This window comes from Nicotiana tabacum, chromosome 11, assembly GCF_000715075.1.
Source record: "Nicotiana tabacum cultivar K326 chromosome 11, ASM71507v2, whole genome shotgun sequence".
Taxonomy (NCBI): domain Eukaryota; kingdom Viridiplantae; phylum Streptophyta; class Magnoliopsida; order Solanales; family Solanaceae; genus Nicotiana; species Nicotiana tabacum.
The window spans coordinates 2876144-2889556 of NC_134090.1; the positions used below are offsets into that span (position 1 = coordinate 2876144).

At 35.8% G+C, this 13413-nt stretch overlaps 1 protein-coding gene and 1 long non-coding RNA gene across 2 annotated transcripts; one reads left to right on the top strand and one right to left on the bottom strand.

The window, feature by feature from the left end:
- The first annotated feature begins 4102 nt into the window (after positions 1 to 4102).
- Positions 4103 to 8746, top strand: LOC107769573 (uncharacterized). Its single transcript, XR_012696369.1, has 3 exons — positions 4103 to 4289; positions 7223 to 7493; positions 8422 to 8746. It is a non-coding gene; the product is annotated as an uncharacterized LOC107769573 (long non-coding RNA).
- Positions 4296 to 10864, bottom strand: LOC107769574 (uncharacterized). The gene is made up of 17 exons (XM_075224652.1): positions 10013 to 10864; positions 9216 to 9419; positions 8935 to 9000; positions 8732 to 8851; positions 8261 to 8335; positions 8024 to 8169; positions 7616 to 7751; positions 7453 to 7522; positions 7232 to 7362; positions 7097 to 7153; positions 6211 to 6296; positions 6050 to 6116; positions 5903 to 5969; positions 5685 to 5821; positions 5400 to 5491; positions 5241 to 5308; positions 4296 to 5130 (listed from the first exon to the last, which is right to left on the bottom strand). The coding sequence occupies exons 1-16, from the start codon at positions 10082 to 10084 to the stop codon at positions 5242 to 5244; spliced, it is 1593 nt and encodes a 530-aa protein (XP_075080753.1). The 5' UTR covers positions 10085 to 10864; the 3' UTR covers positions 4296 to 5130; position 5241.
- Positions 10865 to 13413: the final 2549 nt, after the last annotated feature.

Here is a 13413-nt window from a genome sequence, read left to right on the forward strand (position 1 = left end):
GAGATTGTCAGCTTGCCTAGTATTGAGATAGGCGTCATCACGACATGTGAGATTTTGGGTTGTGACACCAATAGACCCTCGGCTCAGGAAAGTATAAGCACCACATTAATGAAAATATAGATAAGAAGGGACAGTACCAAAAAGTCATATAAAAGCAGATTAAAAACAACAAGACAGTAAGGTGATCAACAATGAAAGAAAACAACGGTTAGTCATAAAAACCTACTACCAACAGAAAGCGAGATTGCGTGTCAATACTACTGTTATGAACACTCTAGACTACCTACTCTACTACCCTAATCCTCGGCCTTCATATCTTCCTATCAAGGGTCATGTCCTCGGTTAGCTGAAGTTGTGCCATGTCTTGCTTAGTCACTTCTCCCCACCTCTTCTTTGGCCTATCTCTACATCTCCATAGGTCCTCCAATATCAACCTCTCAGACCTCCTCACCGGTGCATCTGTGCTCCTCCTACTCACATGACCAAACCACATAAGTCGCGCTTCCCGTATCTTGTCCTCAATAGGGGTCACACCCACCTTATCGCGAATAACCGTATTTCTGATCCTATCTAACTTGGTGTGCCCGCACATCCATCTCAAATTCTAATTGTTTAATTGAATGGTTAGTTATAACTAACGAAACATTCCCCAGAATTTGATTTTTAACTTTAGTAAAACCCTAAACACTTTTATTAAACAGTACCTTGCATATACAATTTATGCGATGTACTTTAAAATATAGCATCTTTACATAAGAGCCACTGGATTTTACTATTTATTTTTTCTGGCCCGTATATAGATGGTATACTAATTATATACATCTTATAAATGGATTAAAGGTTAATTCTTCTATAATGATTTAAATTCAAAAACAAAAAAACCATTCTACTTAACATAAGCTGGATTAGACCTCTACGATATAAGCAAGACACATGCTGAAGACAAAGTCATCAGAAAATATCCAAAATTTTAATTTTTGTGAGTATTTTTACTTGCATTAAGGATTTTAATAGTTTGGATTATTTCCTTAAGTCATATTAGAGAGGAGAAGCTAGAAACCTGAGGTAGAGACTAGAGATGTTAAGCGTAGGCTGAGTGGTGGAGCAGAGTACTTGAAAAAAAAAATATTTGGATACATAAAAACACAAGAAGAGAAGAAATTTGCCCGAATTTTCGTTATTATTTTTACTTTGGTATTAAAGAGCTAGCTAATAATCAACTCTTCTATACAACATATTAGTTTAAAGTCTAATGATGTAACACGGAAAACTATCAGTAACAAGGTTCAATTAAAACGTTGGATAGAAAATATATTATCCCCTATAAATTTCCAAGTTTTTTAAAATTATTCATGTGTGGTACCGAAATATAAATCCAATTCTCAACAATTAATACTGTACAAAGTTGAGGCTTGGAGACCATACCTGGGAAGTCTTGTTATTATTTTTACTTTGGCATGCAACAGTTTTGCCTAGTGTTTTCTAACAGTAGGGCAATTGGAATAACCAATATTCAACCATTTTTTATTAAAATATGCCATCTAACACAAGTAAAAATATAATAAACTAAACTAAAACTAGAAAACACAAAAATAAAAATAAAAACTTGACTTGATATGTAGTAAAGGCTTGATCTAGTGAAACAATTAATTTCGAAGTCCTCGGCAATGGCGCCAAAAACTTGTTGCCCAAAATCGCACACGCAAGTATACGCGGTCAATCAAGTAATAAAGAGTGAGTAGAATATCATTCCCACGAGGACTTATGATTAATTATCAACCAAATCAAGCGAATTCTAATTTATCGAGTCAAGAACAATTTCACGGTGGTTTTTGTTGATTAATCCTACTAATTATAATTGCAAGTAAACAAAAAACTAATGAACTAGCACACTTAGTACGACGGACTTTAATTCAATGAGAAATAATATTTTCAGGGTCATGGTTATGTAACAATCCTGTTGAATTCTTCAATCAACTCGACTTATTAATTTATTTAGGTTATTAACCTGCAAGGACAATAATACTACTAGAAATTTGACAACTTCTACTAGACTATTCAATTTATTCTAAACCCTATATTCCTATGAGATTAAAGATAAAAAGAACGCATTAACAATCTCTTGCACAATTGGCTAAGCACGGCAAATAGGTATATTTCTATCCGTATTCGCAAATCAATTCCCCAATGACTAGGTTTAAGATCGCGCTCTATTCAATCTTATTGCAATCAAGAATTACCTCTTTCAAGTTCAGCTCAAGATTCATACATAGTATTTCACTGTTAGCTAGGAAGTAAAATAATTAAATTCAGGATATGAATAAACAACCTAATATGATAAATTAACTCGTCAAATCAATATTCGAATATCAACATTCATGTAAAACCATAACCCAGAATAAAAGAGTTTAGCCACACATAGTCATGGTAGCAATCTCAATCAATTCCCAAGAATATATAAATTCAACAAAAGAAAGGAAAAGAAGAACTCAAGATGAATTTCGGCGATTCCAAGCTCTGTGATGGCTTCTCCTTTGATTTCCAGTGTGTTAGATGACCTAAAAGAGGTATTTTTGGCTTATATAGTGCGTACATGGGTCGTGGGTTGACGTTTTCCTTTTTCTAACCCGATTCAGCTTCAGGGATTGATGCTGGGATGGATGCTTCGCATCCGCCTCAGCTTCCACTTCTTCAGCTTTGCATGCTTGTTCCTTCATCTCTGCTATGCCCAGGTGCGGATGCTAAGGCGGATGCCTTGGCCCGACTTCACTGCTAAGGGTGCATCAAATACGATTTTTCCGACGTTGGATGCGACGCATCCAATCTCTTCTCCTATAGCTGGAACATCCTTTTCTTCATAGTTTTGCACTCCAAATACCCTAAATCATCACACATAACTTAGTTAGTCATAAAATCAATAATTAACATATGTTGGGTATTTTAAAGATCAAATAGCACTAAAAAGCGGTTAAGACATGGGTAAAGTAATATTAAAACATATAGAAATATTTCCAACATCATAGCCCCACACTTAAACCTTTGTTCGTCCTCGAGCAAAGTAAAATCAACCTATAATGGACCGAACACAATTAAGTTTATCGTTATCATGCCACATATTTCAATTAAGCTCAAGTACCCATAACTTTGGTTGATACCAACAATTAGCCCCTTGCATATGCATTCTTGGACTTTCCTCCCCATATTAAAACCATGCCTAGCACGCTAATGTACCGTTCAAACCAATCAAATAGCAAATTCGGGACATCTCAACCTCAGAAACTGACTCCCTAGCATAACTACTTTCAGGCCAACTTACTCACTCTGACGGAAGAGCTTAATAAAGTCACCAATCCATCATGAAACATGTGCCCTCACCATAAATCACAGAGAAATAGTCCACACACTCAAATAAAATTCGAATGTAATTTAAGGACTTCAAACAATAGAGGAAATCACTCACTCTCTCAAGCTCACATGCACACAAAAAGTACCATATGTTTGCCCGTTATGTAAATCTCTACTAATGTAGCCTGCTCAGTCTAAAATCAATTAGGACTTTATCTTAGTTGTAACGTGGGCTAAGGTACGGGTAGGATATATTTAGGAATATTGGTTCATCCTCCTAAGCACTTTAACGCATCATATAATAAGCTCTAAGCGCACTTCTTCAATCCAATTCAATTTCAAAACAAGATCATTTTTAAAACTTCAAAATCAGCCCTTAGAGTTTGAAGTTTTACCTTCTTCACCTTGTCAATTCCTTGAAGAGAATTTTGTAAAATCTCCCAAGCTTCCTTTGAGATGGTAGCATCTGCCACCTTCTCAAACATGACATCATCCAATGACCGTGAGGGCTTGTTGATCCTTCTTCCTTGTCTTTGCCAAGACATCTTTTTTATTTTGAGACAGAGCTTTCTCGTTATCGGATTTTGCATATCCTCTATCTACTATTTCCCACACATTCTGAAAGTCAAGAATGACTTTCATACGTACACCATTTCTCATAATTATCTTTTGTGAGATAGGGTACTGAAAAGACAGCGTACTGAAAAGACAGCGTACCATTATTTGTCGTGGGTCTGATACCACGTTGTTGGAATGAGAGTGATTTTTCTATGTACTTCACAATGAATTGAGAATTCGGAGATAAATGCCTTTTGCGGAAACGAAAGGAATTGACGAAGAAACTGAAAGTTTCTTGTTCTTCTGAAACAAGAGATGCTCTCTTTCCAAACAAGTACACACAAGCTACAACGATGGACGCGACCTCAGTGCCACATGATCAACAGGTAATTTGAAGAACAATAAGCTCATTGAATTTGGATTTATGCAATTTCACATTTCTGTCTTAACTTTTGCTTTTTCTTTCGTTCCAATTTTATCGAAAGTCTCCGATGGGACAACTTTCCGTCTCTTTGTCTCATAGAGAAGAAAACCTAGTGTGTGTTTCATATTTGACATGATAATACATAGCAATGTCTAAAGTCCCCAAATCCACAGAAATCCGCCTCTTATGTTCCTTTTCACTTTAGATTTTTTCTAGCTTTTGCCAAAATTGATAGTGTAACTAAGAATGGAAACCTAAAATTATATGTTCAACTTGACTTCTTACCATGAATGATTAAATAAAGGAGGTTAAATTAAATTGCAATTCGAAGTTAATACATGACAGAAAATCACCTCAAATATAGCACAAGATAGAGCAGAAAGACTTGTATTAACATTCCATCTATGTTTAGATCTTATTTTCATAAAATCTGGTAAATTCCTTTCAAACACAAAAATCTCATACTTCATCCGTTGTATACAATCGCACTCTTTACAGTACTAGGAGGAAGATTTGGGATGGGGTTTGAGGGGGGGGGGGGATCTCTCTCAGTCTACAAGTTTGAGTCTGCTACTTTTACTGTTAGCAACTTCTGTGTTCTATACATGTATCTACTCAAAGAATGCACAAACAATTTATATGGAGGACAAGACAGTGCGCAAAATGCTTTGATGTGGTATAGGTAATGTTGCATATATGTTGGACAGGACAGAAGGCTGATGTTCCCTTTGGAACTTGTTCAATAGATTGATCATTCGCCTGATAGTTTCTTCTGTTGCTAAATTGTTCCCTGCCCATAAAACCTGGGAATAAAGACAATATATGAAATGGAGGATACCTTAGTGACCAAGTATAGTTAACTAATAATGTGGCAAAATTTTAGGATTAAGGGTACAGGAAAAGGAAATACTACCTCAGCAAAAATTGCTATTATTTTCGGTATATAAGATCATTGAGGGCCAATAATTTTCTTCTCTTGACCTGATAGAACAAGGCACAATGCCAACAATGCATAAGAAATGTTGAAGGTTTATAATCATTTATTGCTTATTGCTCAACTAAAAAAACTTACGTTTCCATCACCGAACAAAGCAGTTCGTGACTGACTTTAGCCTCATCCAAGTTACACCTTATTGGTAAGTGGCTTAGCCAAAGCAAGATAAACTGCCACGTAAAATAGTTTCATAAATCAAGAAAGTTTATAATATGTCATCCAATAAACCACAAATTTAACAAGAGAAGTCGTAAATTTGTGTTGAGTGTTTGTGTGTTCTAGCGTATGAAGTTATGTTTTAGTGCAAACTGAATGTGTGTTATTTATAATAATGATATAGGGAAGGAGTAGTAAGAGAGAAACCTTATAGGTGTAAATGCCTTCCCAGACAAACTGGCTTAACTTCCCACAGGTAGAAATGGCAGCCTCGTAAGCCATGATGTTATCCGGGCATTTTGCATTGGGATGCTCCATTACAGATTTTAAATGATTGAATATTACTGAAACAACATTAAAAAGCTAAGTCAGTCCTGCTAGTGGAGAAAATAAATATCTTAAGCATATTATAATGGACAAATTACCTATAGTATGAGGCTTGAGGATATCGCCTCCGAATTCAGCACAAATACCAACTGCAGTTGCCACTAGCTGAAAAATATAGAATGTCAGATTTGAAGTATATACGACTGATTTTCTAAGGAAACAACTGTAAAAGTAGGGTATAAAACCTGCTGAACATCTGGATTGTTATGATCGTAAACTCTAAGCAGGAGAGGTATCCACTCCTCATAGTACCTGCTTTTAAGGAATCAAAAATGAAGTTCAGCTAAAGCTAGTTGTGCTTATACTTGACTAATAAGACACTGAAATCACAAAAGACTAGACTTACCTGAATGCATCTTCTCGGCACTGCTCAGCGACATCACAGAAAAGGTGCACTACAATTCTTCTTTCTTCTGCTGTTCTATCATTACTCTGTACAGAAGTATGTAGAGAAGTTAAGGGAAATTCACAGAGAAGTATAAAAAGGGCAACCCGATGCACAAGGCATCCGCATTCATGCAGGGTTTGGGGAAGGGCCGCACCCCAAGGGGTGTGATGTAGACAGCCTACACTAATGCAAGCATTAAAGGCTGCTTCCACGGCTCGAACCCGTGACCTATAAGTCACACGGAGATAACTTTACCGTTGCTCCAAGGCTCCCCTTCCACAGAGGAGTATAGTGAAACGGAAATGTGTAATGTCAAGGAAACCATAAAAGTGTCACCATATAATTTCTCAATAGACTGGTTTAAATGACAGTTTATTATCAATTTAGTCACTTTTGATGCTTCAATAGGACGTGTCATGAATTGAATTACATATATAGTACATGATAGAGAGAGTAACTTACCCACACAAGTTATACATGAGGCAAAAACTTGTTAAAAAGGGGCAAGAATGATGCCTTGAGGTTTTTCACCATAGTTCCCAGGCAAATGTCGATCTGAGTTTAGGAAACAGAGAAACTAACAAAGGTAAGTCTAAGATCTTGTTATATATATATATATATATATTAGAGTATATATATATATATATATATTAGAGGCTGTGTTGAGATAAATCACTAACATTTCTACATATAGTTAAGTGTTGCTCAGTTTCCTCCTTAAGCAGTTCCTGCTCCCTTGAATCGTTGCGCTCTCTTACCCTTTTCTCTCTTTCTGTTTTGCGGTATGAGCTCAAGGGAAAAACATGCTAAGAATAGTATACAGAAGAGAAAATAGTATTCTGACCTGAATGCTTTCGTTGAATGCGTCCAATAGTCTTGCTTGAATTTGTACCTTTGACTCCTAAAGGGAAAGTAGCGTTAAAAGATCGTATCAATATGATATTTGATTAAACTTTTGCTGCAACTCTAGGTTAATTACCTTCTGTAATGCATCAAGCAAAGCAGGGATTATGCTGTCAAATAGCTTTTGAACTGGGGGCTTGCCGCAACCTGTTACAGGAAGCCCTTTCCTCACAGCAAAAGCAACTGAATGCAACAGTAATGGCATTGCTACAAAAGGTGTAAATCCAATTTAGCAAAACATCAGATAAAGTTCAGAATGCCTGAAAGGAATGATTAGAAAGACATGTAGAAATTTACCAGAAATGGCAGCCATTCTTACTTCTTCGCTGGATTTAAAGGTAAGATTTGGAACTAAAGCACTAACAACCTGTATAAACCACAAGTTAGATAGAAATTTTCATCTTCATGTGATAGAAACCACAAGTTTAATCCTTGTTAATTGTAATTATTCAAGACATACCTCATTAACCCATAAATGCAGCCCTTTCTTTACCTCAGCTGCAAAGCAGCATAGTATATGACAGGCCAAGGCTTTTTCTTCCAGAAGTGCGCTTCTTATACCGATCTTTTTATTCCCAGAAGTGACTTTAATCATGCTACAGAACATATTTATATATCAGATGAAGACATCCTCAATAAATTTATGCCAAATAAGTTGCTTATTTTAGTGACTTTGTTTCTCTTTATTACTTGCTGAAATCAACATTTCTCAAACTATCTTTGTGACACAATGTTGGGACCATTGTCTCAGTCACTAAAATAAGCAACTTAAGTGAAATTCACAACCATCCGCATGCACACCTAGTACTAATACATATGACATGCATTATCAGTGAAATTTTGCCCGAGTGTTTTAGGAAGATTCAACCTTTCATCATCAGAATCCTCTGTATCTGAATTGTTGGAAACACTCAAATAATTCTTTAGCTGAGCAGATTTTAGTACAACGGGCATGGAAACACTCAGATAAGGAAGGAAATCTGCCCCCAAGCATTTGCATAGTCTACCCCATGCCTGCAACATAATCAAGTGGAAAAGACAATAATTTTCTCTGGTATAAATTAGCCAAAAACAGAAAAGCAAAATTCTAAGTGTTTCAACATACTTGTAACAAAAGGCTCCTCATTGGATCTTCTACCTCCATGTGAGTTTCTTGCAGTGAAGTGACCGCAGAAGTGACCTAAAATGACACATCGTTGGTAAATGTAGTTTCCGAACTTAACTGATGTTGATAGTTTCAATCTGTATAAATTTTTTTTTTTTCAGGTTTCTCTATAAGAACTGTATCTACAAGATTTGCTGTAGGAATGAAGATGGTCCATGCTGGAGTTTACAACAGCGTACACCTATTCCATTTGTAAATTCAAATTCTTATCAGTACTTCCCGCATTTTCTAGTCAAATATGACTTCATTTGCCCTGATTTTAATGGTTTAAATGTTGCTTTACCGCTATGTGATTCTAACTTTAAATCTTAAATGTTCACGGCATTGGTTTATTTGTTAGTTCCAAGAAACACAGTCAACATTTATACAATGCCTGCAACAAGGATATAGAAAGATATAAACTGTATTCACCTTCTCAACATAATCAAGGATTGCTAGATTCCCAACAGCCATTGCCGTTATCATAGTAGCAGTTACTAAGATAACTTTCAGATGTGGCATTATTGAATCATATATGTACGCAGAGTCCTCCTACAATATCCGAGGCAAATGAAGTTTAGAACACCAGAACATCGAAAGGAAAGTTCTTTTTGAACCTCTGAAAACAAAAGTACCTGTGATGAAATAGCTAAAAAAGCTAAAGTTGCCAGAGCCGCTTCCTTCATCATCGTCATTCCTCTCTGCAATTCAGCAAGTCACTTGTTAGTCCAAATCATATCAGAGATATGACTGTTAAAAACTTATGTCATTACTCTTACATACACGTACACCGCTGCCAGATGAATGTGGCAACACAGTCATCAAACACGTTGAAAGCTGACCAATTGCATGAATTGTTGCCCAGCGCACTCGGGGATGCGTATCATGAATTAGCAGAGAAGAAGATGTGAAACACCTGCAACCTGGGATTGTCAAAATCATCTAAAACTTCTAGCAAAGCTGGGAGGATCTGCTGATGATACTGCTCTTGAAAATGTGGGCTCAGATACTTTGAAAGCTGACCAATTGCATGAATTGTTGCCCAGTGCACTCGGGGATGCGGATCATGAATTAGCATCACAACAGTCTCTACAAGCTGCCTCATCTCCTGCAACAATGCCTGGAATTTCCAAACCATAAATCACATACAAAAACTATAGTAAGCCCATTTTTCGCCTCTCAATAGCCTTCTAAACAATAGCGTTGAACTACTCCCTCTGTTTTATCTTATTTGACGGTATTTTACTTTTGACACATACCAAAAAATACCCTTAGACCTTGTAGTCTAAAAATGCTACGACATCTCTAACGCAATATGAACATGTCATTGAGAGTAAAATGGAAAGTTTATTTGACGGTGTTTTACTTCTGACACATACTAAAAGTACCCTTAGCACTTGTTATCTAAACATGCAACAAATTTACTACGGCAATATATGAACAATGTCAGTAAGGTTAAAATGAAAAGTTCAAAGTTAAGAAGATCTTATTTGACAGTGTTTTACTTTTGACACATACTGAAAAGTACCCTTAGACCTTGTAGTCTAAACATGCTAGTATAACATTTCAACGGCAATAAGAACATGCTACTAGGGGTAAGACGGAAAGTTGAAAGTTAAAGGGTTTCCTAATACAGAAATATAACATTCTTTTCAGAACATACTTGCTAAAAAGGAAAAAGCGCTACATAAAGTGGAACAAAGAGAGTATTACCTTCGAGCAACCCTCAGAAATCAGACCAATTGCAGTAACAACCAGCATGACGAATTCTCCAATTTTCATCATACAAGAAGCTGAACAAACACTCAGGGCAACTAGGCAAAATCACATATCCTCCAAATGCAATTGCTAACCTACCCAAACTTTCCATAGCATAACTACACATACTCAACTCCCCTGCATTTTCATCATCACTAATTGCATTTCCCCAATTGGGATCATCTTCAATATGTACTAATATCACAATTAGCTGACTAAGCAACTTAGAAAAAACATCCTCAGCAACTGTTAAAACAAACTCTATAGCAAGTTGCCTTGTCCTCTCTTTTAACTCCAAATTCTCTACTACTTTCACCATTAAATCTATTACAACATCAATCTGAACCTTAAAAAACTCAGTTTCTGCCCCGGCCAAAATTATCAAATCCTCAAGAAGACTACACACAAGAACTTCCTCACCTAATGTCATAAACAAAGTCATCATTACATACCCCATAAGATCATAAAACTTGCTATAATTCGCGGTGTTTCCCAAATACAAAACCAAATTTACAGATGCCTTAGCAGCAGCAACACCACACTGATGATCTTCTGATACAGTAGGCATAAGATCTTTAAAACTCTCAATCAAGAAATCAATATAAGGCATAAAAACCTCAGGACAAAAAGGAATCAAATCATTCCATAATAACAAAAGGCTCCTCATTGGATCTTCTACCTCCATGTGAGTTTCTTGCAGTAATATGAGCGCATAAATGACCTAAAATGACACATCATTAGTAACACCGATGTTAGTAGCTTTTTTTTTTTTCCTTCAGTTTTCTCTATAAGAACTGTATCTACAAGATGTTGCTGTAGGAATGAAGTTGGTCCATGCTCGAGTTTACAACAATGCACACCTATTGCTCTGGTAAATTCAAATACTTATTACTACTTTCCACATTTCCTAATCAGATATGACTTCATTGCCCTGAATCTAATGGTTTAAATATCGCTTACCGCTATGTGGTTCTAACTTTAAGTCTAAAAAGTTCATTGTATTAGTTTATTTGACAGTTCCAAGAAACACAGTCAACTTTTATAATATGCCTGCTACAAAGGAATGGACAGATATAAACTGTATTCACCTTCTCAACATAATCAAGGATTGCAAGATTTCCGACAGCCATTGCGATCATGGTAATACATTCCAATGATTTGGTAAGGAGCATGTAACTTGTATCTTTAGTAGCAGTTACTAAGATAACTTTCAGATATGGCATTATCGAATCATATATGTACGCAGAGTCCTCCTACAATATCCCAGGCAAATGAAGTTTAGAACACCAAAACATCGAAAGGAAAGTTCTTTTTGAACCTCTGAAAACAAAAGTACCTGTGATGAAATAGCAAAAGAAGCTAACGACAATAAGAACATGCTACTAAGGGTAAGACGGAAAGTTGAAAGTTAAAGGGTTTCCTAATACAGAAATATAACATTCTTTTCAAAACATACTTGCTAAAAAGGAAAAAGCGCTACATAAAATGGAACGAAGAGAGTATTACCTTCGAGCAACCCTCAAAAATCAGACCAATTGCATTTCCCCAATTAGGATCATCTTCAATATGTACTAACATCACAATTAGCTGACTAAGCAACTTAGAAACAACATCCTCAGCAACTGTTAAAACAAACTCTATAGCAAGTTGCCTTGTCCTCTCTTTTAACTCCAAATTCTCTACTACTTTCACCATAGAATCTATTACAACATCAATCTGAACCTTAAAAAACTCAGTTTCCGCCCCGGCCAAAATTATCAAATCCTCAAGAAGACTACACACAATTACTTCCTCACTTAATGCCATAAACAAAGTCATCATTACATACCCCATAAGATCATAAAACTTGCTATAATTCGCGGTGTTTCCCAAATACAAAACCAATTTTACAGATGCCTTAGCAGCAGCAACACCACACCGATGATCTTCTGTTACAGTAGGCATAAGATCTTTAAAACCCTCAATCAAGAAATCAATATAAGGCATAAAAACCTCAGGACAAATAGGAATCAAATCATTCCATAATAACAAAGCACCCAATTTTCTATACAAAGAACTCGAACCCAAGTATCGAAACATGAAGTAAAACAGATTATCCCATTCATTTTTAGGAAATAACAAACCGGCTAAACTTGATACGCAAGAAACACAAGCTTTAAGCGTTTCATAATCCTTTTCAAGCCATAAACGATAGTTTAAGCCATTTTTTAAGTCTTTATGCGTAAATGGAGGAAGACGGAGCCAAAGAGAAGGCAGAAGATCGCGAAGAAGATTATAACAGCGAATACCTGTGATCGATAAAGGGTTACGTTGAATCATTTCGAAGAGTTTGAGAATTAGAGCAGTTGGGTAATGGTTTTTGGTGTAGTTGAACAGAGTTTTTGCTCGTTGATAAAGATGATCGTCGTTAAAATGGAGATGTGATAGAAGATTGATAAAGAGTTTTTTGCGAATTCGCGTGACGCCATTGAAGAGAGCTTTGGAAAGGAACTGTGTGTAATGAAGTGAAGTGAAGTTCGTTTTTGGTCAAATGGGGTTTTGGGCGGGGTTTGAACTTTGAATACACGGAATTCAAGTTGACATTGAACATTCAAGTCAATCCTTTTTTAAGGGAAAAATTCATAAAAAAGTTAACCAAAAGAGATCATGCTAGAAGCTACGGTATATATAGACTGAGTGGCGGATCCAGGATTTTAGGTTCGTGGGTGCTTAACATTTTTGACGTAAAGTACTACCAATCACATTGTATAAGTACACAAGTATTTTAATACGACGATAAAAAAAATTAAAAAAAAAAACTCATAATTTTAATATTATGGACGTTGCAAAATTTTAGTAAAAGGGAGAAGGAAAGAAGATAGCTTATATAGTGAAGTGCTGTTATAGAAAATAACCTACTAGAAGCTAGGGTATATACAGTTTCTCTATAACAACCTCGGTTGTTTCAATATGTAAAGTGTCATTATAGATAACATATACTATAACATGATATTAAAAATGGTTCCAAAGAAGAGAGGTGATATATATACCAGAGAATAGCAAGAAAATCATGAAAAGGCATCGTTCAACATTAATGCTCCTCATTGTCATTTAGTTGAATTCTTCAAAGTGAAACTGCAAATAAGAAGAAAGAAAAAACCTTAGGTTTTAGGGTACGAAACTATTAGAGCATTGGGGATATTTATAGTGTCTATGTAGGACCAGCATTAATTGGTAACATTATAAAATTGGAAATTAATTTAATAGGTCAAAATAGGTCAAAATCTACTGATACTATATATAAGCAATTCTTATTGATGCGTACAAACTTTAATTGGTAATATTAAAATGGAAAACAATCTTCTATAAAAGGTCAA